This window comes from Rhinolophus sinicus, linkage group LG07 (genome assembly GCF_036562045.2).
Source record: "Rhinolophus sinicus isolate RSC01 linkage group LG07, ASM3656204v1, whole genome shotgun sequence".
In the NCBI taxonomy this organism is placed as follows: domain Eukaryota; kingdom Metazoa; phylum Chordata; class Mammalia; order Chiroptera; family Rhinolophidae; genus Rhinolophus; species Rhinolophus sinicus.
This window is the reverse complement of record NC_133757.1, coordinates 75,863,107-75,888,023: the sequence shown is the minus strand read 5'-3', so window position 1 is coordinate 75,888,023 and position 24,917 is coordinate 75,863,107. Positions and strand designations below refer to the sequence as shown.

At 33.4% G+C, this 24,917-nt stretch overlaps 1 protein-coding gene across 5 annotated transcripts in view; it reads left to right on the top strand.

Annotated features, from left to right (window-relative positions):
- Positions 1–24,917, top strand: part of FSTL5 (follistatin like 5) — a 631,388-nt gene that overhangs the window by 110,595 nt on the left and 495,876 nt on the right. For 3 of the 5 annotated variants that reach the window (XM_074337776.1, XM_074337777.1, XM_074337779.1), the window contains one exon: positions 2,891–2,924. In XM_074337776.1, coding sequence (XP_074193877.1) covers positions 2,891–2,924 — 34 coding nt within the window. The remainder of the gene's footprint in view (positions 1–2,890; positions 2,925–24,917) is intronic. The other 2 variants (XM_074337780.1, XM_074337778.1) reach the window with 1 other exon arrangement.

Genomic DNA, 24,917 nt, shown 5'->3' with positions numbered 1-24,917 from the left:
TGAAGAAGGGAAGATCAGAAGTTCAGTTCTGGACATAACAAGTAGAGATGTCAAAAATACAACTGAATATGAGTCTGAAGTTCAAAGGTGAAGATTAGCTGGAGATATATATTTGGGAGTCCTTAGGAAAAGGGTGACACTAAAGTCCGGAAGACTGGATAAGGTCACCGTAGGAATGGTGTATGGAAGAAAGAAAAGGGTTAATATCCAGGGAACAAATATTTGGAAATTGAGGATATGAGGAGGAATTAGTAAAGGGGATGGAACAGGAATGGCCAGACAGTAAGAGAAAAACTCAGAGTGGGACAGTACTAGAAGGCAAGTGAAAAGTGGTAAAAACGTTTCTTTCTCAACCATCTTTGTCATTGCCATCAGAGGTAACTCCATCCTAATTAATTAGATCTTTGAAATCACCCTGGTCTTTGCAATATCATATACTTGACATTTATTCTATCAGAAAATCTTGACAGCGGTAACTGGTCTTTCAACTCCATTGCTACCACACTGTTCTATGCCATTATCGCCTTCCATCTTGATTGTTACAATACCCTCTTTACTGGTCCCCCTAATTTTGCCCTTCCCCTGTTCAACCTATTCTCAATAGCCAGAATGAATCTATTTAAATATAATTCAGTTAATGTTATTCCTCCAAGAAAAAATTTTCAATATTTTAGCTCTCAGTGTAAAATCAAAGATCAAACAAATGCCTCAAGTACTAATCTATCTGCCCCCATTGCATTCCTGATTGCATTTGCTACTAAACACCCCTGACTCAGTCCAGTTCAATCACACTGGTCTCCTTGGTATTTTTTTAATCTTTATTAAATGTATTGGGGTGACATTGGTTAGTAAAATTATATATGTTTCAAGTGCACAATTTTATAAAACATCATCTGTATGTTGCATTGTGTGTTCACCACCCGAGTTAGTTCTCCTTCCATCACCACATGTTTGATCCCCTTTACTCTCTTCTACCACCCCTTCCCCTGGTAAACACTAAACTGTTGTCTGTGTGTATGATTGTTTTATTTGTTTTTTGGTTTGTCTTGTTCATTTGTTGCTTTCAGTTTTATGTGCCACGTATGAGTAGTCATATGATTCTCGACTTTTTCTGTAAATGGACTGAACTTGTAAGTAAAAAGTGACAGAGCAGCAGACTGGATCAAAAAAAGAACAAAACCCAACCATACGCTGCCTTCAAGAGACACATCTCAGCTATAAGGACAGATACAGACTCAAAGTGAAAGGGTGGAAAAGGATATTCCAAGCAAATGGCCTCCTTGGTATTTTTGACATTGCCCAAAACTCTTGAACCTCAGGAAAGTTGCAATTGTTTTTCTCTCGTAGAACATATTTTCCCCAGATATAGGCTGGGATCATCCTCTCATCTCATTCAGAATTTTATTCAAAAATCATTGTAAACATAGGTTTCCAATGAAAATAAGTCCTGTTTTCTAAATAGGACTTATTATCATGAATATAGTACATTCCATAAGGGCATGATTTTTGTTGTTGTTGTTCATCCCTTACAGCCTCAATAAGTGGAGCAGTGTTTGTCACATAAAAGTAATCTACACATTTTTTTTGAAAGAATAAATGACTAAGTGAATGACAAAAGAAAAAGAGAAAATTATTTTTCACTAACAAACACCTCTGAAAAATGTAAGCCTGCTTGTCCCCTAATATTGAAAATATACGTGTTTTTGAAATAAATAATTTACATTTAAATTTTAGTTTAAATGAACAACAGATACTCTAAATTAAAAATAAACTAGAACTGCAATAATCAACTAATTAACACAGGATAGTACAGAATTCAAACACAAATCCTGGATAAGTTAGGATGACAATTACAACACAAAGTGTTAAAATCTAATAGAATCATACAGTGGGTTAGCTGGTTGAATAAATATACATTTATCAATCTTCAATTTTATTCTCAAACTCTCTGGAATTAATACTCTCAGCAAAATAAATTCTTTAAATTTTTCATATTTTTTACTATGTTTATAACTTTTATCAAAAGTTATTGGCATTAATACAATTCTTCAGTTCAGTGTGTGTATATATATATACATATACACACACTGAACTGAAGAATGAATATATATATATATATATATATATATATATATATATATATATATATCACTTTTTATTAGAAACATATTTCAAAATTATTTTTTTATGTGAGACCCTGAAACTTTTAGAGTAAACTGTGCTTGAATACTAACTGAAAAGTCATAGAGTGCACAATTTCTACTTAAAAACTAGAAAGTAAGTTAATTCTTTTGGGGTTGCCTGGTAACTAATATGGTGTATGTCAAATTGAAGGACAGGTCTGACTGAAGCAGCCTTAGTATAAATAATAGAATTGTTGCCAACTTTAGCCTTAGAGAAGTGAGGATAGGGACCAATTCTAAGTTAAGATGAAGGAATGACAGTTGAAACGTCTTTTGTGTTCTTTTAGTGAATTCTCCACTGTTTTCTCTTAATCTTTTCCCTCACCAACAACTTATGACTAATGTAGAAATGCTGAAAGCAAATTCTGAAGACATTATTCATAATCAGTTTGAATTAAATGGAAAGGCCTAAGGCATTTGAGAGGCATGGCAATTTATTATTTATTAAACATTTTGTTCATTTATTTATAAATTCATATTCATATAATATATTGGTTTCTGAGAGCAAATTTATGTCCACTAAGAATGATTATGACTCTAATAAAAGATTTGACATACATATTTGTTAAGGTGAGAATTGTATTACAATGACTCCTGGGTGTATAGCCAACAAAACATTTAGACAAGTCTTGAGTTATAGTGATACTTGATATCAGGCTGTTGATCATATACTTACAGATTTTGATCTATTTCTGTTTTAATTCCAGCAGGAAAAAAGTCAAGAAAGTTCAAGAATCAAAGGTAAGGAATGACTGTTTTAAGATTATAATCTCATAAATTTATGTAAGTATAGGGGAAGAATGAGAAAAAAGTTTGATGCTATTTTGAAAATGTAGTTACACGTGAGAAAACAGTGAGAATTAAAAATCTTCAATGTGATTTTAAAGCCATTGTGGGCCCTCTGGGGATTCTCTGTTGAAATTTCCTTTCTTCATATAATGCTTTTGGAAATCTTAACAAGATTTTCTCTTCAGTCCTCTGACTTGTTTTTGTGGAATTCCTGTGTCACGCATTGTCCATAAGAGTTAGTGTTCTGTCGCATCTATGACTCAGGAGATGAACTTGTTCAAAACATACCTCACAGAGAACAAATTATTTAGTCACTGCTATCTCATTTTATTTTCTATGAAAAAGCAAGAAAATATTTATTTGCTTATTAAAAATTGGTGATAGATTTTAGTGTGGCATAGTCAACTCTAGTCAGACATAGGGAGACATTTTCCCCATAAATACGTTCTTAAGTTTTCATATTTACTCATTGACATAATAAATTACTCTAGAGAGATTGTAATCTTTCACCAAAAAGTTTCCATTCTCTTGTGCTTCTGCTGATCATAACAATGGCATTTCACAAATTTTTCCTGAGTTAACCGCTCCATTCGGGTGCTGGTCCTATTTACTCTACATTTTGACATTCTCACCCACCTATCCCTTCCTGAAGGTGTCCAAGTCCCAAGCCCATGTATGGAATGAAGTACAATTGTCTTCTCTCTTTCCATTCATTTGTATGTACAAAGAAATGTTTATTCTTTTTTCGGAGTTCTAAAAAAATACAACAAAAAAGAATAACTGTGTAGAAGTTACTAAATTTACATGTACACCTGAGATGATGAAAAAGCAGTTAAATTCTAAGGATCTCTAGAATTATGAAACCAATGTTGCTTACTTATAACAAGTCCGTATATAATTTCCTCTGCACATTTCCCCACAACCAAATGACTTACATAGTACTTTTTTTTCCATGTTTGGTCATCTGTGTGTGTCTGTATTACTGAAGAATACTTTTTCTTATTTTGCTAGGTGTATTTTATTCAAATGAATTATGTCACATTGCCCTTTCAGGGATTCCCAAACTATTGGAGTTCTTTTTCAGTAAATTAAAGTATGGCTTGTTATTCTATATGATTATACTTATCCTCAAAACATTCATATTAACTTAAAGTTTTATGCTTGTGTTGCAAAAGGGAATTTCTATTCCAGTATGTGCTGGGTGCTGTGCACTTAAAGGATATAAGCATTGTAAGCATATTAAATGCACACATCTTCCTTCTCATGAAGGATCCCGGTGTTTCAGATTACTCTTAAATCATATTATAATTCTGTTATGGTCAAAATAAGTTTAGTGTAGCTTTCTTCTTGATGCTTTATTGCCTTGGGGTACATAAATCATGCCTTCTGACGTAGTAGAAATTATTTTCCAACTACTGTTTAAGAACATGTTTACTTTTATAATGAAATAAAATTTTCAAGATGATGCTTGTCACTCCTTTCACTGGTATTGGCTGACACATGGTTCAGAACTCTTACATTATCTACTGAATTGTAAGTAAATAAGAGATACATGGTTACCGTAGGACGCTTTGCCTACCTCTACTTAGAAACACTCTACATTTTTCTTGACTATTTATGGGAATCATTTTGAAATGTTTTGTTACTGGAAATTATGAATGGCCATTTAAAATGTTTTTAAATGTTAATGATAAGAGAAAAAAATTAAAGCAATGAAAAGAAGCAATGAAAAAATTTGAAAATCAAATGATGTGCATTTCTCGGTAACTAATTATTGAAATGTGAGCTATGTCCTCACTTGATGTTAGTAAATGACTCTCAGCTAGGAATTCTGTGGACTTTCTGACTAACTGGTAATCGCATTTGCCAGATCATGTTTATTACATTGTCAGGAATGAAAGCAGAGGAAGTCGTTAATCTTCTTATTTCCTGCATTCTGTGCCTATTTCTGTTTATGATAACAATCCCAACCTCATGATACAAGTGACCTGAAACTACATTAACATGCAAAGCACTCCAATGAAAAACAATACCTCTTTACTCTGTGTGTGTGTGTGTGTGTGTGTGTGTGTGTGTATGAATGTTTGGAAACTTGCAATTCTATCTCTCATTGATTAATTATTTGACATTCACACTTGCTCATATTCTAATATTTTTGAAATACCATAAAAATCCATGTTTTATATATTCTGAAATTATATTTATATGGAAGTCAACTGACAAAATGGATTTTGGTTCAATAGTTAATATGCTATTGGATTCTCAATTGATTTTTGTGTTTAGATTGCCCATTGTTAAGTGAGTTAGAGCCTAATCTATTTCACACACAATTTTGAGTTTTAAGTTGTTTAAGATATCCTTCCTTAAAGTTGCATTGAAGATTATAGCAGGGGAATGAAGGCACTCCTACAGTTTTGAAAGGATTGTCAACTGTTCAGGAAGCCATATTTCACACTGTTCTTCAGTGACATTACATATATGTTGAAATAGAGTACATTATGTTTTTTTAAAATTCATTGACAATTTTATAAATATTATTAGGAAACATTGTATTTGAAAAACAGTTATAAAGAACACAACAAATCAATCATTCTCTGCCAGTATTTCTCGGGAGTATTTTAATTTCTGATTGGTTTATGCATTTAAGTGTATCTCTCTAGAGTTCTCAATGATGAAACAATACAGTTTTTGAGGAAATACCTTAAAAATTATGTCAACTTAGTTGAGGTTTTAGTTTTCCAAAATAATTTAAAATATTTACTAAAATAAGAAGGGTATCATTGTGGAAAGTTTGCATATCATTATGATGTAGCATGTTCTTGAATAACAATTTTATCCCCACTCTGTCAATAAAATAATGTCCATTCAGCAGAATGGTTGGGTAGCTGCTTTTCATTCAGCAGATGCATTTATCCCACAATTCTCTCTTCTCTCTTTTCAATCACGTACTCTTGGCTCTTTCCCTTTAGAAGTGATGAAAATAAAGTACCTACCCCTTTCATTGCTAGTTACATATTTTTTAAGACTCTACAACTGGGGGACACTGAGGACGACAGTTAGTTTCCTGGTGGTCACTTACATGTTATGTTATTAACACCTATCTTTTGTTAAATGTCTAATAGATGCCAGGACTGTGCTGAGCTTTTTACATATATCATTTTAATATATATTATCTTATTTTAATACTTAAACACACATAATTAGATGAAATTTAGTATTCAAACATGCCAGCATTATAAAAAATCACATGCAAAGTAAATAATTCAGATCAATATTATCATTTTGTTCTATTTCAAATTTGGTCATATTTTATTTAACCAATTACTGATTGTGTATAGGTAAATGTAATATATTGTTATTAGCAATGCATTTTCCATTTTCATGGATGATATATATACACACATGCATATATATATACATATATGTATATATATACATATTAATTTATGCAAAATTAATATAAATCGTTACTTATGCATTATTTTCTTCAATGGTTACAAATATTTTTCCTACTGCCTATATATATATATATATATATATATATATATATATATATATATATATCCTGTTTTCCTGAAAATAAGACCTAGCTGGACAATCAGCTCTAATGCGTATTTTGGAGCAAAAATTAATAAATTAATATAAGAACTGGTATTATATTATATTATGTTATATTATATTATATTAGACTCAATCTTTATTATAGTAAAATAAGACCAGGTCTTATATTAACTTTTGCTCCAAAAGACTTGTTAGAGCTCTTTTTCCTGGCTAGGTCTTATTTTGGGGAAACACGGTATATACATATATATACACACACTGTTCAGTGCTTCTTAACTTTAAGAAAAAATATCGATAGTGATAAATATGGCATAGTAATGTTCTAAGGGAAATATGTAAGAATTGTGTCAGATTATTCAATAAATACTTGTGATCTTGGACAAGTGACAATTCTTCTATTGTGGCAAATATTAGCATAACATACGCTGTGATATTCAAAGGCCTTTATATATCTGAAATTCCAAGGCTTATAATTCTATATAGGTACTGGACAATGCTATTATTACAAATATTTATCCTTCAAAACTCTATAATCCTCAGTAGGTTCTACATGGTAAATATTATGTCATATACATTTGTGTATATGAAAAGGTAAACTGTATAATTTTTCTCCCTATATAGTACATGCATTCAAATATATATAGAGAGAGAACAATATAGGAAAATATGTTAAGACCATGCCTAATCAAATTAAAAGTGTGTGATTGGGACAATAAATGCTACAGGCATAGTAGATTTGGGGGGATTATCACTTTGTGAGGGGTGTAAATGTATAACTGTTACATTGTTTTGTATACCTGACACACAGAAACAAAAAGAGTTCTGGAGCCCGCAGTCTTTAAACACACATGCACACACACAAATGCACATACACATTATTTTCTACTAATTCTTCCATCATACTATCTGTCTATCTATCTATCTATCTATCTATCTATCTATCTATCTCTCTATCTCTCTATCTCTCTATCTCTCTATCTCTCTATCTCTCTATCTCTCTATCTCTCTATCTCATCTACAGCTATAAATATGTAAATATATCAAGCTGAAGCGGGCACTACTATGAGATTGGAATGCCAGACTCTTATTACTTTGGGTTGCCTGGTTATTCAGAGCTCTTTTCACTAGAATAATCGCACAGAGTTCCTGAGATTAGCTCACTTCTTCAAGGTCAAGTAGCTAGCTAGTCAAGAACAGTGAGTGATAGGTAAAGGAACTTCAAATTACTATTCCTAAAAGCCACTGGGTACATTACAATAACAAGGGAAAATATCTTGTAAAATTGAAAGATGATAATTCATATATTTGAGGCTTTTATGAGAGTCTTTGTCTAATTTTTCATGTCTTTATGTTTAGGAAATAAAATATAGCCAGTACAATAACCAGAGATTCTTACTATCATATGAAATTCAGAGTCACTATATTTTTAATGGGTTATAATATTATACATTATGAATGTTAGGCTCTTTGGTATTCAGTTTAAAAAGCTATTGGTGGGACAAATAATTGCTTGTAGGATTTATGAAAACTGTAAGTTCTGTCTACAATATTTGATAGTTATAATCCTCAGGAAATCCTAGTACCTAAAAGACAAGGAAACTCACCTCTAGAAAGAAAATATCAGCTAAAGGATTGGTAGTTTTGTTTATTTGTTTGCTTTTGGTAAACAATAATTTTGGATAAACCTCAGACAAGTGTACTTATGGTGGATTTCTGATAATAATTCTTTTTTTAATGTTTATTGGGGTGACAATGGTTAGTAAAGTTACATAGGTTTCAGGTGTACAGTTCTGTGATACACCATCTATATATCACGTTGTGTGTTCACCACCCAGAGTCAGTTCTCCTTCCATCACCATATATTTGATCCCATTTACCCTCATCAATCCCCCTTCTCCCTCCTTACCCTCTGGTAACCACTAAACTATTGATTGTGCCTATGAATTTTTGTTTCTTTATTTGTTTGTCTTCATCCTTTATTGTTTTCAGTTTTATCTCCCACATATCAGTAAAATTATATGTTTTTCAACTTTTTCTGTCTGACTCATTTCACTTAGCATAGTAATCTCAGGATCCATCCATGTTGTCGCAAATGGTGCTATTTCATGTTTTTAATAATTAAATGTTGTTAAATAATATGAGGGAGCAATAACTGTTTTATATACATTTTATACCATTGAATTATATCAGAACAGTTCTATTTTCACTCTGTTTTATTAAAAACACACTTTTGAAATTAAATGGGGACAAAATGTATTCTCATGAGTGATGATAGATTACCTTACTGCAAAAAATGTCAATGCCATTTAATAATGTATGGCTGACTGGCAACTCTTTAATTACTAATATGAGCATCTCAAATATTTCAATCCATTTTACTTTACACCTAACTTAACAATATGAGCATAAATTGATTGTTGAGCAACAAATCAGTTTTTAAAAATGTGATTGCCAATTATCATGAACATATCATCAGACTTTTCTGATTTCATTAGCTGACATTGGTTCCGTTTATGATTGTTTGCTATTTAAAAAAAATAGTCATATCTCTTTATGTAAGTGATGTTTTTCTGAGTTTTTATGGTAGTAATGTGAGTTTTTGAAATAAAAATAATACGTTGATGCAAATTTTGGAAGTCATTATATGTATAAGATAGTAATTGTTACTTTGACAGACCTTCAGAAATACAACAATTTAAGTTTTAATGTATGACTCCATAAAATAAAAATAAATTAATAGAAATATATCCCCTATATTCTAAATGATGTCCCCGAATGACTTACTTTATAACCTTCAAGTAGTATAGATTTCATTGATAGTGATAACTTTTTCCTGAGAATTACGTTAATATTTATCCTTCATCCTTAAAAAAAAAAAAAAAAAGTTTAAGCCTCTTGGGTCAGTTTTAGATGATCTTGGTACATGCCCTCCTGACACAGCAAACAGGAAGACAAGCATCCTTTTCTACCTAATATGCTATTATCCTCAACCAGAAAGAAGTTTCAAAAAGTATCTGATTGGCTTTCTCATTGATTCCAAGAAAGCTCAATTTACATTATGCCAAACACATTATGGTTCTCCCCATGTTTTCTATACATTGTCTACTTTTCAAAAGGATAATTATGAATCACCTTATCCAATGGGTCATTTATTTTGATTTCAGGGTGATTAATCTTGCCTCTCAGTTTGCCCTCCAGGAGGCCATGCTATCTAAAAGAAATCTAGGCATAATAGTTTGGTGATGTTGGGAAAACAACCAATTATAACTAGATTTATTTTTTTCTCCTAATAAGTCATGATTTAACGTTGTATGTCATATCAAATAGATATTGTTCATTGGCTTTTCTTTACATAGTTCAGTATATTTTTATCTGCACACTAACATCTCAACATTGATCTTCGTGTCAGTCGCCAATACAAAATACTTTTATTCTAAACATTTAACATAGCTATATGGTTTCTAGAAGTTTTTAAAAAAATTACACAACTTATCACCTGAAATAGTTGAATGTCATGTTTCAAAAAAAGCTAGTAATATTAACCAAATATGTTTGATGGCTTCATTTATTTAGCTTAACAAAATCACTTACAGTGGTGAGCCTTTGTGAAAGAGTGATTCTTGAAATGTTCATGAATATTATTTTTTTGTTTTTACAAAAGTCTCTGTTTTATCTGTCAATGACAAATTATATGGTCTATCAGATTTCCCTTTTTGTTTTGTTTCCCTAGATATGTTCAACATAAAATTTGATTATTAAAGAAACTGTGTTTGCTTCAGTTTTTTAAATATATATTTCTTCCTTCTTACCCAAGTTTTGACTTAGCATTTAATGTGATAATATTTAAGTGTTTTGTAAGTTATTCGAATTTTTTGCATTATGAAGAATACAGATTTTATATAAACATTATTGTTACTTTGTGGTATTATATTCAGTGACTTCTCTGAGTTGAAATACTCGTAGACATTCATTTGTTTAAGTGCAATGGCTTAGTTAATTTGGAGATTTACCTATTATGTCAAAAATCAAATAATTTCCCCTTTTAAATAATTATAAGATGCATTTCATACTCTTAATTCATTGTATGAATTTATTTTCAATCACTTAGATAATAACATGTAAATATTTTTACTGGAAGAATACATGTCATCCTAGTAAAATTAATATCATTGTTTCTTAAATTGTTGGTGTGTAGAATCCTTATCCATTGGACACTGGAAAATAAGGGAAATCACTGACCAAATATGAACTGTAACATTGCACAATTTCTACATAATCCTCTAGTGATGCTTACCTTTGCTTCATTAAACATGTCCATTGTATTTGACCAAGGATCTCTTTCCCTCCATTACACACCTTTCAGGAAACAGCTATTACTATTCAAAGCACTAGAGTTACAAGAACCGCATTCTGAGAAGCACTGATTTTTATAACACTTTTCAAGATATATCATGGGGTTTCGATTCAGCATACTTAGGCTCAATTATTTACCCCCCACTTAAAGACTCAATTTCCTTTTCTCACTGTAATATGAATATAATACTATAAAATGCTGTTTTAAGGATTAAATTAGGTAAAATGTGTGATGCTCTAGAGCAGAATGAAAAGCCGTTGGTTTATGTGAGTTCTTATTTCAATATGCTTTGAAACGTCTACAATCTTTTTTTTAGTACATCCATGGAAGAAATATATTTATGAAAAACATAAGCTTTAATTTAATAAAATGTTAATATTAGAGGTCGAAACATGTTGACTTTATTTTGCCTCATTATTTTACATAGTAATTCTAAATTATCCACATATCTTTTCTGAACTTGGAGATATCTGACCTACTGATATGAAATAACCTCTAATTGTCCTGTCATATTTATTGAACATAAATATGTATATGAGTTTAGTACACCTTAGTATACTAATATCCTCATCTGTATAAAATATGGGTAATAATAGTTCTTTCTTGATAGGTTTGTTTTGTGATTAAGCAAGTTATTAAACAGAGAGCTCTTAGAAAGAACTGTGCAGGGTCTGAGATTTTACCCTCTTCACTAACTAACAAGTAAGACTAATTATTGCCTGGATTCTTGCAGAAGACATGAGGCTCCCATGTAAGAGACAAAACTGTTTATTTGTCATAGCCATAACAGTAACCAGAGTACCATCATTTATGAGGATTCCCAGGGGCCGATGAGAAGAGGGCCAGTTAATACCCTCGTATCCAGCAGTTTGCATTACAAGAGGGGACCACTCCCCTCTGTCCCACCCAGCTTAAGAAACACAAATGTCTATGCAACTTTGCTAACAATTGGCACACCAATAAACTTTCATTTAAAACAAAAAAGAAAAGAAAGAAACCCAAATATTTTACAATGAACAGAAAGCACCCCTGCCATTCACCCTCTAGAGAGACATTTTCTTTATTGCACTTGACAGTAAGCATACTTGGCCCCTTGCTCCAGAGAGAGGAACCCTTTCTGTTTTCCAAGGATATTAACTATATAAAATCCCTGAAAAGAAAGTCTGGGAGAAAAAGCAGTCAGTGTTTCTTCTCTCAAGACATGCAGAAATGCAAGAGACACATGGAGAATTATCTCTCAGAGCACTCAGGATGGTAGAAGCACACCGAAAAACTAAATAAACCATTGGTTGCCACTACCACCACCACCATCATCATTTAGAAAGTATTTTCCCCCCCTAGGGGTAGAAGTGAAAGTGAAATAAAGCATCTATAATGGTTCTGCTAACCCTTGTCGATGTTTCATGAAAGAGTAGATGTTTCTGAATTTCCTGCTAAGGTAAAAAACTACATAAACATACAGCATATCAATAGATGCATGGGGAAAAGCGTATAATTTATTTTTTTTTCTATAATATTAATGTGTGGTCATTTTAAAAGTCAAGTAAATTGAGAGTTAAAAAAATAATTATAATATACAAGGAACTCATGCAACTCAACAACAAAAAAACAAAAAACCCAATTGAAAAATGGGCAGAGGACTTGAAGAGACATTTCTCCAAAGAGGACATCCAAATGGCAAATAGACATATGAAAAAATGCTCAACATCACTAATCATCAGAGAAATACAAATAAAAAACACAATGAGATATCACCTCACCCCAGTCAGAATGGCTATCATCAACAAGACAAATAGTAACAAGTGTTGGAGAGGCTGTGGAGAAAAAGGAACCCTCATACACTGTTGGTGGGAATGCAGACTGGTGCAGCCGTTATGGAAGGCGGTGTGGAGGTTCCTCAAAAAATTACGAATAGAGTTGCCATATGACCCAGCAATCCCTCTCCTGGGTATCTACCCAAAAAATCGGAAAACATTTATACGTAAAGACACATGTGCTCCAATGTTCATTGCAGCTTTGTTTATGGTGGCCAAGACATGGAAACAACCTAAATGCCCTTCGATAGATGAATGGATAAAGAAGTTGTGGTATATATACACAATGGAATACTATTCGGCGGTAAGAAAAGATGATATAGGAACATTTGTGGATGGATCTTGAGAGTGTAATGCTGAGCGAAATAAGTCAGACAGAAAAAGCAGAGAACCATGTGATTTCACTGATATGTGGTATATAAACCAAAAACAACAAAAGAACAAGACAAACAAATGAGAAACAGAAACTCATAGACACAGACAATAGTTTAGTGGTTACCAGAGGGTAAGGGGGTGGCGGTGGGAGATGAAGGTAAGGGGGATCAAATATATGGTGATGGAAGGAGAACTGACTCTGGGTGGTGAACACACAATGGGATTTATAGATGATGAAATACAGAATTGTACACCTGAAATCTATGCAATTTTACTAACAATTGTCACCTTGATAAATTTAAAAAATAAAGTAAAGAAAAAAAAAAGATTTGAAAATTGATCTAAAAAAAAAATTACAGTAATTCACAATTTCCATGTTATTGATAAGTGCCAGGCTCTATGTAAGGTGCTTCGCTTGATTTATCTTAATTTTTTTATATATGAATATTTAACATTATGAGTACTTCTTTATTTCCCATTCTTCTGCTAAGTGCTTCCCATCTATCATTTTATATAACCCTTTAAAGAATTTTATATACAGAGTAAAATTTACTGCCAATCTCTTTAAAAATGGCTATTGTTACTATTTTGATATATGTAAATTTAAAATATTTTATTTATATGTATGCTTCTGCAAAAAAAAAAAAAAAGAGTTTCAGCATTCTTCTCTTTGAAGTGTCAATGGATATCCTTTCTTTCTCAAATGTATGCAAGCACTTTGATTGTACTGTGAATTGGTTCACTCAACAACCATTTCAAATACCAGTTAGCATGTTTTCTTTTTATAGACTTTTCATTGAGTCTAGTTAATAAAAAGCTACATTTCCCAGATTCCCTTGCAGTTAGACTTCTGGCTGTGTTTTAGGTTTCTCCTATCAAATTCAAGCAAGTGTTGCCTTTTATAAAATTCTTTATGGAAAACTAGTATGGTTTTGGAATAAGACATTCTTCTATCATGGATAATAGCAAAGGCAGGGTAGATCTGAACTCAGCAGCCAGAGTGACAGCTTCCTTACGTAGTAGTTACTCCTGATAATGGCAGAAGCAGTAAACCCTTTGATAGTCCACTTCTGTGATGGGGTTTTAGAAGTTGTTTGTAAGAGCTCAGTAGACAGTTCTTTTCTTCCATCCTGTGAGCTACTTTATCCTGTAATAAATCTTCTTTATGTTAATTAAATAGTGCATATTCTATTGTTTGTAACAAAGAGCCCTGATCAAAGCATCAGTCCATTCTAGGACTACACTACAAGGTATCCGGTATGGAAAAAGTAAGTAGCCAAGGGATTATCAGTGATCTATGCAACTGATTTTTGGGAAAGAATCCAGGAAGCAAACCTACCTGTAAGACTGACATGGGCAATGACAGCCAGGAGGTACAGGGTGTTAAACTCAAGTTGTAGAGCAAATGCTTGCATTGTTCAGCCACATGTTAAAACCACGTGGTCCTATGTAGCTTGCAAGGGTAACAGTAGGGAATTCTTATTCCCTTATTCAAAGTTTTTTGTTGAGCATCAAGTATGGGCCAAGCACAGTTCTGGACCTAAGAGATACAGCAGAGGACACAACATGGAAAATAGTCTACCTTCCTGGATCTTAGATTGCAACTCCTGGGAAATCTGCCCACACTTCAGGATAGTAGCTACTTTCCAAAAACGCAGCTTAAATCCCATAAAAGCAGGGGCAGGTTTTCTTCTCTGCTCCTCCTCTGACCATCTCCTTTCTATACTTTACCTCAACTCCTGTCTGAAACTTAGGTTGAGACACCGGTACCATAGGGTGGTGGAGGCAGTAGAGTTAAGAGAAACTGAAAATTAGAGTCAATGTGAGAAAAGGATAAACTCTCTCCCTGAGAGGTTAAACTGCTGTTACCTCTAAATCATTCCCCAAACTTTCAAGCCTTACAGAAGAAATAATTTCTGATTCTGCATGATCTTAATCTTGCCCCTCAACCATTTTCAAGTGGTTCAGAATCATTGGAAGTAGATGGTAATTTTCATGATGTCATTCTCCTAAATCTGCAATGGGAAAGGACTGCATGTCATGCAGTGAGTGGTCTCTATCAACAGTTCCTCCTTTCAGGGAAATGAAGCAGCAATGCTGTAACAAGATGACTAAAAACACAGTGGTCAGGTTTATGGTTTACCTCAAAAGGTATCATTACTTGTCTTGGTTTTCTATGCGGCAATCCTTTATTATGTAAATCTCTTATCCCCTCACAGGCATGGTAGATTATTATTATTCCATCATAATTTTTAAAATGATGTTTTAAGATTCTCCTTAAAAATATCTTGGAGGATGGAGTATATTATATAAATTATATATGATGCAAAATATATTGTAAAATATTATAAATTATATGCAACAATTATGTTATATGCATAATATACCATATATTACATAATTAATGCAATTAATATAATCACAATATTACGTGATTATATATGTGATTGTTTTTACTTTATTGTAAAGGTTTAAAAGAAGAGCTAATATTTATTAGTCTATTACCATGTACCATATATATATTTATTTACTTTATTTCTTCAGTTTAATTATATATTAAATATTATATATAAATTCATAGAACTTCTATAGACATATAAATGAAATATATTTAAAATAAATTTATGTATATTCATATGGACATATTTAGATATGTAAAGATATCAAATTGAATTACTTTCCACCTTTGTAAATCTACTATGTTTATAAGACACACACAAACACACACACATACACAATCAGTTTTTTTCCTATGGTTAAAATCAGGACTTGTCTAATTTTTATATCTCTTTTAAGACCTTGGCAGGTGCATTCTTCATAAAAGCTATTTTTAAAATATTTATGAATAAGTAATGAATGAATTAGAATACATATTCAGTTAGAAAATGTCAGTATACTTTCATATGAAAGCATTTAATGCAATCCACAAAGAATTACTTAGATTATTTCCCAGTAGAAATATGAAACATTATTTTTTCTCAAAATGAATTATTTTTTTATCTTTTCTTATGGCCAAGTAGTATTCCATTGTGTATATATACCACATCTTTATCCAATCATCTATCGAAAGACACTGGTTGTTTCCATGTCTTGACCACTGTAAATAAAGCTGCAGTGAACATTGGGATACATATATCTTTACAGATAAATGTTTTCAGAGTTTTGGGGTAGATATGGGGTGGTATAGTAATTCTATTCTTAATTTTTTGAGGAATCTCCACACTGACTTCCATAGTAGCTGTACCAATTTACATCCCCACCAACAGGGTATAAGGGTTCTTTTTTCTCCACAGCCTCTTCCGCACTTGTTATTACTTTCTTGTTGATGATAGCCACTCTAACAGGTGTGAGGTGGTATCTCATTGTGGTTTTTATTTGCATTTCCCTGATAGCTAGTGAGGTTGATCATTTTTTCATGTCTGTTTTGGCTGTTTGTATGTTTTCTTGGCAGAAGGGTCTGTTTAGGTACTCTGCTCATTTTTTAATTGGATTGATTGTTTTTTTGCTGTTGTTGTGTTGTATGAGTTCTTTATGTATCTTGGATATTAGCCCCTTATTGGAGGCATTGTTTGCAAATATCTTCTCCCATTTGGTTAGTTGCTTCCTTATTTTGTTGATGGTTTCTTTTGCTGTGCAGAAGCTTTTTAGTTTGATATAGTCCTATTCATTTGTTTTTTTGCTTTGACCTCCCTTGCCTTTGAGGTCAAATTCATAAAATTTGCTGCATGGATAGATCTTGAGATTATTATGCTAAGCAAAATAAGTCAGAGAGAAAAAGTCAAGAACCATATGACTTCACTCATAAGTGGGATATAAAACTGAAAGCAACAAAGGAACAACACAAATGAACAAAGGAAAAACAAAACAAAACAAAATAAATTCATAGACACAGACAACAGTTTAGTGGTTACCAGAGGGTAAGAGTGATGGTGGTAGAACAGAGTAAAGGGGATCAAATAAATGGTGATAGAAGGAGAACTGACTCTGGGTGATAAACACACAATGTGAATTATAAATAATGTATTATAGGAATGTGTACTTGAAACCTATATAATTTTACTAACCAATGTCATCCCAATACATTTAATAAATAAAACAAGAAAATAAATATTAATTATTTTTACCAGTGTTATATGTTTAAACAGAACAAAAATATTCCCTTTCATTTATCTTTTTAAATTTATAATCTAGAAAAACAATGTGGTACAGTCTATTATTAGTTTTTTACATGTATTGCCATACATAAAATTTCATATAGTAGTAAGAGTTAAGGTTTGCAAATGTTTGTGGTTGCAAACATTTTCATTATGAATTAAAAAAAAAAAAACGCATTGGTATCTGGGTCATATGTTATGCTTAGATAATTTTTTAATGAGTACCATACACAAATTGTGACCAGTGCAAACTGTTTATTAAGTGGGTGCAAAAGTAATTGCGTTTTTCCCAATTATTTTTAACCTTTTGAACCACAATTACTTTTGCACCATCCTAATATTTTATAAGAAGCTTTAGAGATTGTACAAGTATTGCCAAAATTTCATTTTCTCTAGTTGAGGAATAATATGTGATATATGGTAAAAAAAAAAAAAAAAAAAAAGAAAAAATGCAAAATTTTAAACATACAGAGCAAAAGCTTTTTTTCATAGCTTACTGACAAAGTCAATTTTATAGGCCAAAATAATAATTTGAGTAGCATAATCAAAGAGATATAGAACCAACAATAGGAAGTTGTTTAAATCTTTGATTAAGATAAAGGTATTTAGATATCAATGAATTAATTACTGTAGCCATGCAATAAATAATGTGATCAATTTAGACTTTTAACAGATCATTTACTTGTTTCCATGTTTTATTATCAAAAATTGTATGTAACATGGAATTATGGCGATAGTTAGTGAAGAAGACAGATCTATCCAGACTGAAATGAAAGGAAACTATGTACCGTGTTTCCCCAAAAATTAGACCTAACTAGAAAATAAGCCCTAGCATGATTTTTCAATATGACATCCCTGAACATAAGCCCTAATGCGTCTTTTGGAGCAAAACTTAATATAGGACCCGGTCTTATTTTCAGGGAAACATGGTAATAATACCTTCAATATGAAGTATTAGCTGTGGATCTCTAACAGAACAGGAACTGGGTCTGAGCTTATTTAGAATGTTTTGTCAAGTTTTCTGGAACTTGAGAAGAAACACTGAGATAGAAGATGGCACCATTTTTTTTTTAATTAAAGAAACGTAAAACTACCAGACATAAAACAGGAAAATATGCAGATGGACCAAATAAATAAATTATGGTAACCAGGCTTTAATATCAATCATGAAGGGAGAAAAAATTCTAAACCGTATTTATGGTTTTGTGTACTAAAATATATCAGTAAGAGCATCTTACAATTAGTCAAGTCAAGAATTTATTTTACCCAATATGCTGCAAAATAAGAAAGCAATTATCTACAAATAAAGCAATTATTAAACTATTGTCACTAATTAAATACATTGGGTGTCAATAGGATTTTTGGAAATTAACTGGAAAACAATATTCTAACAATATAAAACCTATGAACTTTGGTTCAACCTATACTAACTTGCATAGTCTTGCTTAATACATGTTTTAAACATACTCAACTTTAAAATTTGTGGGTTCTGGACCAAGAGAACAAATGAAACACTCCACCTACCCACATACATATACACATACATATACACATATGTGTCTATACGTATATGTATATACACATATGTACATATACATACATATATATATACATATACATACATAACTATAATATATATATATATATATAAAATTGCCTTGTCCACCTTTTTACCTCTTGTGGATTTATTTTTAAATCCTCATGGAGAAGTGACCTGTGCAGGTCCTGGAAGCAGGCCTAACACCAATTGTTAGGGAATTTTGAGCTCTAATCACTGAGGGCAAGGACCAGAAGAGAACAAGACACAGACTTGGACTCCACCCCATGAACTGCTTACCCTGCTAAGAGGGGGACAGTCAGAGGAGGGCCAGAGGTTGTCCCTAATGCAAGGGGCTCAAGGCAGGTACCCTATTGCCTGGTCCCAGTCAGTACTGCTTGAGAAGGTATAATGAGTTGGAAAATGCCAGTTAAGTATAGTATAATGAGTAGAAAAATTTGGAAAAACTACATTTGGAAAAAACAATGGCTTACTTACATTGGATAAAACTACATTTTGAGGATCTTTGAGGGCCTGCGTGTCCCCACTGTATGAAGATCAGCCTGCATAGGCTACTGGGAGAAATGGTCTCTGTTGTCAAAGATCTAAAAGAACAGCAAAGTCAGAAGAGAAAATCTTAAGGGTCTGGGGCTGTCACATGTGAACTACAGAATAAACCAAAAACCAGTTAAGAAAAAAAAAAAAAATTGAGAGTTTTGTGAACTTGTTATCAAATTTTTATTTATTAGGAAAAAGTACTATCCACAACTGTCTCATTCTCTAAATAGTTTACAGGTATTGTTGATCCCATCCTCTTTTTTTTTTCCGATCCCTTCCTTTTTTGATCCTAGTCAGTGCTGACTTAGTGGTCTGCTGGACATCTGAAAATAAATTGCTGAAAAACCAGTGGTATTAGTGTTTTAAGATTAGCCTGCTTTGAACTGCGATTGTCTATGGCAATGGAAACCATACGTTGAGTCACTGTGCCTCTGTTGCATATCTAACACAACTTCCCCTTTGCAGGGTCATCTCTTAGGTAACAGACATATTATATAATAGTTTTAGTGTGATATGATAGAATCAAAAATATCAGGAGACACTGTCAGAGAACAATGCTTTCACTTTTATCTTAGGGCTCTGAGTCTTCAGTGAATATATCTGGGAAACAAAACAAAACAAAACAAAAAAACAAGGTCAGGTAGAGATGTTACAAAGAGTTTGGCTATTGTTTGGTCATTCTGGAAAGGTCATGCTGGCAGCTAATCTACAGAATGACAGCATCCAGCCCATCTGGCGTGTGGTCTGCACACCACAGGCCCAATGATCTCAATCACAGCAGGCGGAACCTGCACCGGTCACCACACAGGCACTTGAAAAGACTGACTTGAAGGGAAAATTACTACAGAATAAGAAAAGAACTTTTACCCTCTTCATCCAGAGTTTTTAAAAACTTTCCTTTTAAATCATTTCACTAAATTATTAAACCTATGTTCAGTCTGCAGTATAAGTTGCCCCCTTGGACTATATCAGGATAGTTACAGGACTTCATGAAGTCACAACACCAGTATCAACTAGAGCTACTGATGTACTGATGATTAGATGCAGATTTTTTTCATATGTCCAGCTGAAATGGGTCAGAGAAAATAGCTTTAACTCTAAGATTACTCCTTCCACATCAGAAAATCCAATTAATTTTCTTTTACTTCTCAAATTATGCCCAGCCATATTGTGAACTGTATTTCATCTAATGTTGTATATTGAGATTATATAACATTAAAACATCTAAAGACACTGAAGTCCAAATGAATTAAAACTCAAAAGTTAATTATCTGGCCCCTTTAAATGAAAATGGAAAAAAAAAAAAAAAAAGAATTTCCCCCATTTCTTATCCTGGTCAGCATGAGCCCTATGGGATGTCAGATCCTGGCTGTCATGTGGTTTCTTTCAGCAGCTGCCACCTGGGCATCTGTCCCCCCCCCCCCCCGGGTTGGTATGGTTCGCTCATAAACTCAGAATCTCAATGAGATCGATACCAAAAGTGATGTGCCTATTTCTTAGAGAGCCCCAAGATTATCATAGTCCGTATCCTTATCCAAGAAATTTTATAGAGAAGCTCATTTCTAGAGCCCACATAGTTATTCCACTCAAAATTATGTTTTCAAAACCTAGGACTTAGGTTTGGCAAAGACCAAAAACAGTACCTCCATGCTATCTGAAAAAATGAGGCTAGAGAGTGAAAATATGCCCTATTTCTGTCACTGTAGGATGCCAGTTAATCTATGCCAGTGGCTCATATCCATTGACTTTGAAAATAATTTCAACCAGAAGAAGATTCTAGTCAGGAGGTTAATGATGACACCGTATTTGCCATATCTGGGAGAAAAGTGATCTCTTATGAACACTACCCTCTTTCTCAGCTAATGACTCTTGAGACATGACCACCATCTTTTGAAGTTTGGAAATATACAATAAAAATTGCTTCAACAAATCTTAGTTTATATAGTTTTCTTTCTCATCCAGCATATTAAAATCATTTAAACATTTTTGTCTTCAGTGAATTTCCTTTAGAAGCAGAGCCTTTGGAAAGGCATATGTGCTAATTTTTTTATGGTGAGTACATCTGTAGGAAGAGTAAAGAACAAGGTAGAAAGAAAGGGAATGTTGACGAGCCGTAGATGCATTACTCTACAAAGCTGACCATCCTGCTTTGTGACAAGCTAGTCATTTGGTTTCACAGGACACCTTTAATGAAACCACACAAAGTGACATCTTCAATCATTCGAACCATGTGAAAGAAAGAAGAATTTATCTGAATTTATGCATCGACCTCTATATACAATAATCCAAGCTTCCTAGTCAGCCACTAACTGTCCCACACTTGCAATTTGCATATGTGTGCATGCTGAGCTTGATCTCGTGCCTCAGTGTACAATGTGTGGTGTGGCATGACATGTTATGGGGGCATGAGCAGGGATATCAGAATAAGAGCAGTTGCCAAGGTCTGTATTGAGGGTGGTAGCAACTGGCTCCATAACTGAGGAAACATGGAAAGTGTTTTTTGATTCATTAAATCAGGAAGCAGTTCAAGTGGACAGACCTGGAGTGATGAATAAAACTGATTCCAGTAACTTTCCTCTTTCCTTGAGCCCTGTGTTTCTGGCCAGCGATGCTGTGATGAATGTGGACTCTTTCCCGTGACCAAGTCTCCATGCTCTCTTGTGGAATGATATTTGGGGTGCCTTGCCGCAAAAGGCTCATTATACTGCCCGGTCACTGTGGAACTGTTCAGATCTAAATCCTACTGCCGGGGGAAGGTTTTGCTCCTATTGTGGTTCTAACTTCACTCTCAGAAGAGTCCTAACTTAAACCTGCTATTAAGACTTCAGAGAGTTTGCATTTAGAACACAGTGAGGGCGATAGGTCTGCCATGAATTCTTCAAGTCACTATCTCTCATATGTTGAATGTTTCAGATCTTGAGTGGTATGTCTAACTGATGTTTTTCATACAATAATGAAAGATAACTTCTATTGTTTTATTTTCTCACTCTTTCTCTTCACTTTTGAGAAAAGAGTTCAGTGACCTATTTATAAAGTTGGTCTCTTTCCTTTTCTACCATATAAAATATATCGTTATTTCCTGGATCTAAGTGCCTGGCTCCTTTTACTATCCTACTAGCCTTATGTTTCCGTTCAGAATTTTTTTTTTTCAGATTTAGATTCACTATGTTCTGTGTCTACCAAATGCATCCATTGTTCAAACAAATCTTGTGTATCTTCATTTCCTTGGCTTAGATCGTCCTACCCAGGAGATATTGCCTTCTAACCACAGCCTGAACTCAGTCTGTCTTCATCCCATCTGCCTTTTTGACACGTCTCTTTTGCTGTGCTTTCTTTTATAGTCTCCATCCCACAAATTTATCAAACATGTTCTCTCAAGGAACAGAACATTTCTGGATCGTTAACTAAATGTAACTGCATCACCTAAAATTATTTTGTTACTTTTCAAATCGCAGGCACGTGGATGATCTCCATGAATTCAAACCTAGTTCTTCCACTGTTTCCTCGTTAGCCTTGAATGCAAAATGAGATTTGAAACATCAAACCTAAGCCTGAAAATAATAATTTAAAACCAGAACCTCTTTAGTATTATGGAGCATGCTTGGAATCCAGCTGCCTTGAAGTATAAAAGTCATTCCCAGTAGACAATGTTGAAAATCTCAATGCAAATGACAAATAACTGTTCTGCTCTTTAAAGTCTGAATGGCAGGTATATAGGAAGATTCCCTTTTCCACACAATTGGATTCTTGTTTCAATTAAATCTGATGGCCTGAGTGTTTGTAGCCCATTGGCAATATCTACTGAAGTATCGCTGTCTCCACACATGCACCGAGTGTGGGGTAAATCAAGCTGCCACAGACTGCTCTGAGGCTAGGATTTGCTGGAATTGCCCCTTTACTGAAACCTATGCGGCTTTTGAATGTGCTATGGAATTTTCAGTCTGCATACAGTGGATTTTGGTTTCTGAGATCCATGTGGTTTTTGTTTTGCATCAATTCAGGAGGCCCAGAACCATTGACAGGGTCAGTGCACTTTTGCTTAAGGCCTGGTGTTTATTTGCAGGCATATCTTTATATCTGTTTTAAAACTTGCCCATGAACAAGTCTTTCATAAGGGGCAATGAGCAGCCAAGACAGAAAAATAAATCACAAATGTTTGATGCAAGGCTGTTGACAACCTAAAATTCATTTGCATAACCTAATCTAGCCCTGAATAAATGCAAAGAAATAAGAAAGACTCTACTAATGTCTGAAAGGAAAGCCGTGTGCCTTGATTCCAACCTGTAAAACCTAAATCATAGAGTAGAGAATAATCATAAAAAGGAAGGGAGGGAGGGAGGGAGGGAGGGAGGGAGGGAGGGAGGAAGGAAGAAAGAAAAGAGAAAGAAGGAAGGAAGCAAGGAAGGAAGGAAGGAAGGAAGGAAGGAAGGAAGGAAGGAAGGAAGGGGAGAGAGAGAGAGAGAGAGAGAGAGAGAGAGAGAGAGAGAGAGAGAGAGAGAGAGAGAGAGAGAGAAAGAAAGAAAGAAAGAAAGAAAGAAAGAAAGAAAGAAAGAAAGAAAGAAAGAAGGAAACTGAACAAGCCCAGTTGGTTTTTCCCAAATTCCATTCTCACATAAGTCATGCCTCTTCCCAAGGGATGAATTGAAGAGAACAGAAAGAAACAGGAGTGGTATGTGTTAAATTAATGGAATTCCTTCATATGGAAGGGAATGTTAGGAGAGGAAGAAACTTCTCCACTTCATCTCCACTCATGCGTCTTTAACACTGTCATTTCCCAAATATCAGGGAAACAGACTGACTTTTGAAATGGTCACAGGGAATGTTTGAACTATAATAGAAACTTGTGAAGCAATTCTGTGAAAAGCATGATTCCGGGAAAAAGCCTATAAACCCCCAACTTCATATTATTAAGTACTCAAATATTTGATATTTATTTGAAATGCATTTGTTATAGCTAAATGTTTTCATATATAATTTAACTAAAAGATAAAATAAAGCTTTCTATGAGATTTTCAAGTTTTGTCAAATGGGGATTTTTCTACCAAAATTCATAAATGGAGTAGTTTCAAAATTCATATGTTTAGGACTGTTTCCTTTTAATTAAGTTTGTCACAGATTTTCTTAATTCAAGAAGTAATTGGAATGTTTTGAGCTATGGTTGAAATGAAATTTGGGTTACGTTATTTCATTTTTATTTGTTTTGTTTTGTTTTCCTAATGCATGTTCACTTGAAGAATTTAGATATCTGAAGTTACATCAAGAGATCTAAGATTACATAAAGGCAAGGGAGTCAAGTGTTGTTAACATGAAGAGATGAAATGATGCTTATTGAAATTCCGTACTTTCACCTTTGCAAAATCAAGATTTCTGTGGGAAGCATATTCCTCAGGATAAATATATTTTTTTCTTGCCCTAACCTGAAAGGTGATTTTGGTGTTTATATCTAATTTCAGTCTGTTCCCTTCCAGAGATACCCCCACAGAGGGTTTGTGCAGGTTGTATCTATATTTGATGTGCACTAGGTAGTGTATTCCTGGCTATTCCCCTTCAAACCCAGTGTATTACATAGGGATTTAAAGTCTACACATTTAC